General features: G+C 39.3%; 1 protein-coding gene across 1 annotated transcript; it reads left to right on the top strand.

The window, feature by feature from the left end:
- The first annotated feature begins 1,687 nt into the window (after positions 1 to 1,687).
- On the top strand, positions 1,688 to 2,710 carry LOC108282951 (olfactory receptor 5AN1). The gene has a single exon (XM_017499000.1). It carries the CDS (start codon positions 2,048 to 2,050, stop codon positions 2,660 to 2,662), a length of 615 nt encoding a protein of 204 aa, XP_017354489.1. The 5' UTR covers positions 1,688 to 2,047; the 3' UTR covers positions 2,663 to 2,710.
- Positions 2,711 to 3,101: the final 391 nt, after the last annotated feature.

Below are 3,101 nucleotides of genomic sequence, written 5' to 3'. Positions count from 1 at the left end.
GCAGGAGAATTGCCTGAACCCAGGAGGCGGAGGTTGCATTGAGCCGAGATCGCGCCATTGCACTCCAGCCTGGGTAACAAGAGCAAAACTCCCTCTCAAAAAAAAAAAAAAAGAAATATTTACTTTGACCTTTGCTCTAGTTCAAGATCCATCATAATTTGATGCTGGTTTTCCATTGACCCAGTGTACCCAAAGTCAACCAAACAAGAAAAAATGGCTTGTGTACCTTACATCTTCATGGCCCTAGATGGTTTGACCTACATAAATACTAGGTCTGAATCTATACCTGCCTAGAGGCAAGGATGCCTGGCTGTCTTTAGGGGTGATGCTGTCTCATGAACTCCCTCAAATTAACCCATGAAAATATTAATTTTCACATTTCTACCCACAGGTATAACTGTCACTCATGGTTATTTGTAAGCAATCCATGATAATAATACCCAACCTCTATTGAACAATTGCTGTGTACCTAATTGTGTGCTAAGCTTTTGCCTGAATTCTCACTTATAACCTTACCAGTAACCTGGGAAGTTCAAAGCTTTTGTTGTTCTTGCATTATTAGTAGTAAATCAGGCTTAATGTTTTTATGTCACTGGTACAAGTTAGTAGAAGAAGAAGGTATTGGAACTAAAACTCCAAAATCTGAACCTTCAGCCACATTCCTATGCTGTTTCCCAAATATCCTAAAATTGAGGCAATAGTTGGGGTCAAGAGTGAGCTGCACTAGCCTCCTTCTGGAATGCTTTGTATGAAGGCTTCCCTGAGAAGACTTGTTCCATAACTTTATTGAACACTCATGCTCTGTCTGCCTCAAACTATTATCAGAATTTATGATATTATTGTTAAATCCAGTTTGGATATGTTATATTAAATACATTTTTCTTAAAGTAGGATAAGTTATTATAAACAGGGAAAGTAATTTTTCTAAAGGGTAAAATAAAAAATATTTTAAATCTACATAGATAACAATTCAGTACAGGACTCTTGTCCATCAAATATATTTTGGAAGGATGCCATTTAAGCATTTATATATATATATATTTTTTAGACAAGAGTCTTGCTCGGTTGCCCAGGCTGGAGAGCAGTGGCACAATCTCAGTTCTCTGCAACCTCCGCCTCCTGGGTTCAAGTGATTCTCCTGCCTCAACCACCCAAGTAGCTGGGATAACAAGCCTGTGCAACCATGCCCAGCTAATTTTTGTATCTTTAGTAGAGATGCGGTTTTGCCATGTTGGCCAGGCTTGTCTCAAACTCCTGACCTCAGGTGATCCACCCACTTCAGCTTCCCAAAGTTCTAGGATTACAGGCATGAGCCACCACACCTGCCCTCAGCTTTCATAATTTTAAAGCAACGGTTATATAATGAATCATCAGAGGTCTTTTTTAAGAAAAACAATGATCTTAATTAGTGATCTTTACATTATAAACAATACTCTCAGCATTTCTATGGCATATTTTTTAAAAATTATCAGTCAACTTTTTTAATACATTTTTTAATTCTCATGATACCCTGTGAATTAATGAAGAAACTGAAGCATTGTGCAGGTACATGTTGACAATTCAAGAATAAAAGTTGGGGTCTTTCTACCAGAACAGTAAAACATTTCTCCTTTTCCAGTGCTCATTGGAGGAAAAGATGTACGCATATGAAGATGATAATGTTATCATTTCACTTGAGTTAGCAATCCATTCTCGTCTCCTTTCTGATATTAGGGGCACAGTACCAATGACTGGAGGAGGAAATATTACAGGAATCACCCATTTCATCCTGCTGGGATTCTCAGATTTTCCCAGAATCATTTCCGTGCTCTTCATTATATTTCTGGTGATCTACATTACATCTCTGGCCTGGAACCTGTTCCTCATTTTTATGATAAGGATGGATTCCCACCTCCCTACACCCATGTATTTCTTCCTCAGTAATCTGTCCTTCATAGATGTCTGCTATGTCAGCTCCACGGGCCCCAAGATGCTCTCTAACTTCTTATAGGAACAGCAAACTATCACCTTTGTTGGTTGTATTATTCAGTACTTTACCTTTTCAACGATGGGGCTGAGTGAGTCTTTTCTCATGATGGCCATGGCTTATGATCGTTATGCTGCCATTTGTAAACCCCTGCTTTATTCATCCATTATGTCACCCACCCTCTGTGTTCGGATGGTACTAGGAGCCTACATGGCTGGCCTCTCTTCTTCTTTATCCCAAATTGGTGCTTTGCTTCAATTCCACTTCTGTGGGTCGAATGTCATCAGACATTTTTTCTGTGACATGCCCCAAATGTTAATCTTGTCCTGTACAGACACTTTCTTTGTACAGGTTATGACTGCTATATTAACCATGTTCTTTGGGATAGCAAGAGCCCTAGTTATCGTGATATCCTATGGCTATATTGGCATCTCCATCGTGAAGATTACTTCAGCTAAAGGCAGGTCCAAGGCATTCAACACCTGTGCTCCTCATCTGACAGCTGTTTCTCTCTTCTATACATCAGAAATCTTTGTCTATTTGAGTTCCAGCTCTGGCGGTTCTTCCAGCTTCGACAGATTTGCATCAGTTTTCTACACTGTGATCATTCCCATGTTAAATCCCTTGATTTACAGTTTGAGGAATAAAGAAATTAAGGATGCCTTGAAGAGGTTGCAAATGAGAAGGTGCTGCTGAGTTTACGAATTCTGAGATTTCTGCCAGATTTAGCCTTTCAGAATCCTCTTAACCCACAAAATGACCATGAATGGACTATAACAGAATTCATACTTCCTACTGCCTTTGGACAAAGAAGGCTTGATTTGATGCGGAAAATATGCCAATATGGACCAACAGATGACTTGATGCCACAGACATCAGGATCTTTAGATCCTGGAGGTTCATTATTTTTACCCTACATCAGGTGTGGCCTCATCATTTATTATCTATCTAAAAGTATTTACGAAACAACAAGATTTAGAAATCTTTTGTTTCTTGTGGCTTCTCAGATTGAAGATGGCTCAATGTTAGGACTTCACCCCTAGAGAAATGAGGACTGGCAGAGACCCCCAGGAGTTCAGAAACATCATCTCCCATATATGCTGATACAGTATAATAAAGGCATGGTGTTAACCAT

This window comes from Cebus imitator, unplaced genomic scaffold (assembly GCF_001604975.1).
Source record: "Cebus imitator isolate Cc_AM_T3 unplaced genomic scaffold, Cebus_imitator-1.0 Scaffold253, whole genome shotgun sequence".
NCBI lineage: Eukaryota > Metazoa > Chordata > Mammalia > Primates > Cebidae > Cebus > Cebus imitator.
Note: the sequence above shows the minus strand (reverse complement) of the source record. Positions and strands in the feature narration are given on the sequence as shown.

Excerpts from the sequence above, each read along its gene's own strand:
- LOC108282951 (XM_017499000.1), top strand. The coding sequence starts at position 2,048 with ATGGGGCTGAGTGAGTCTTTTCTCATGATGGCCATGGCTTATGATCGT.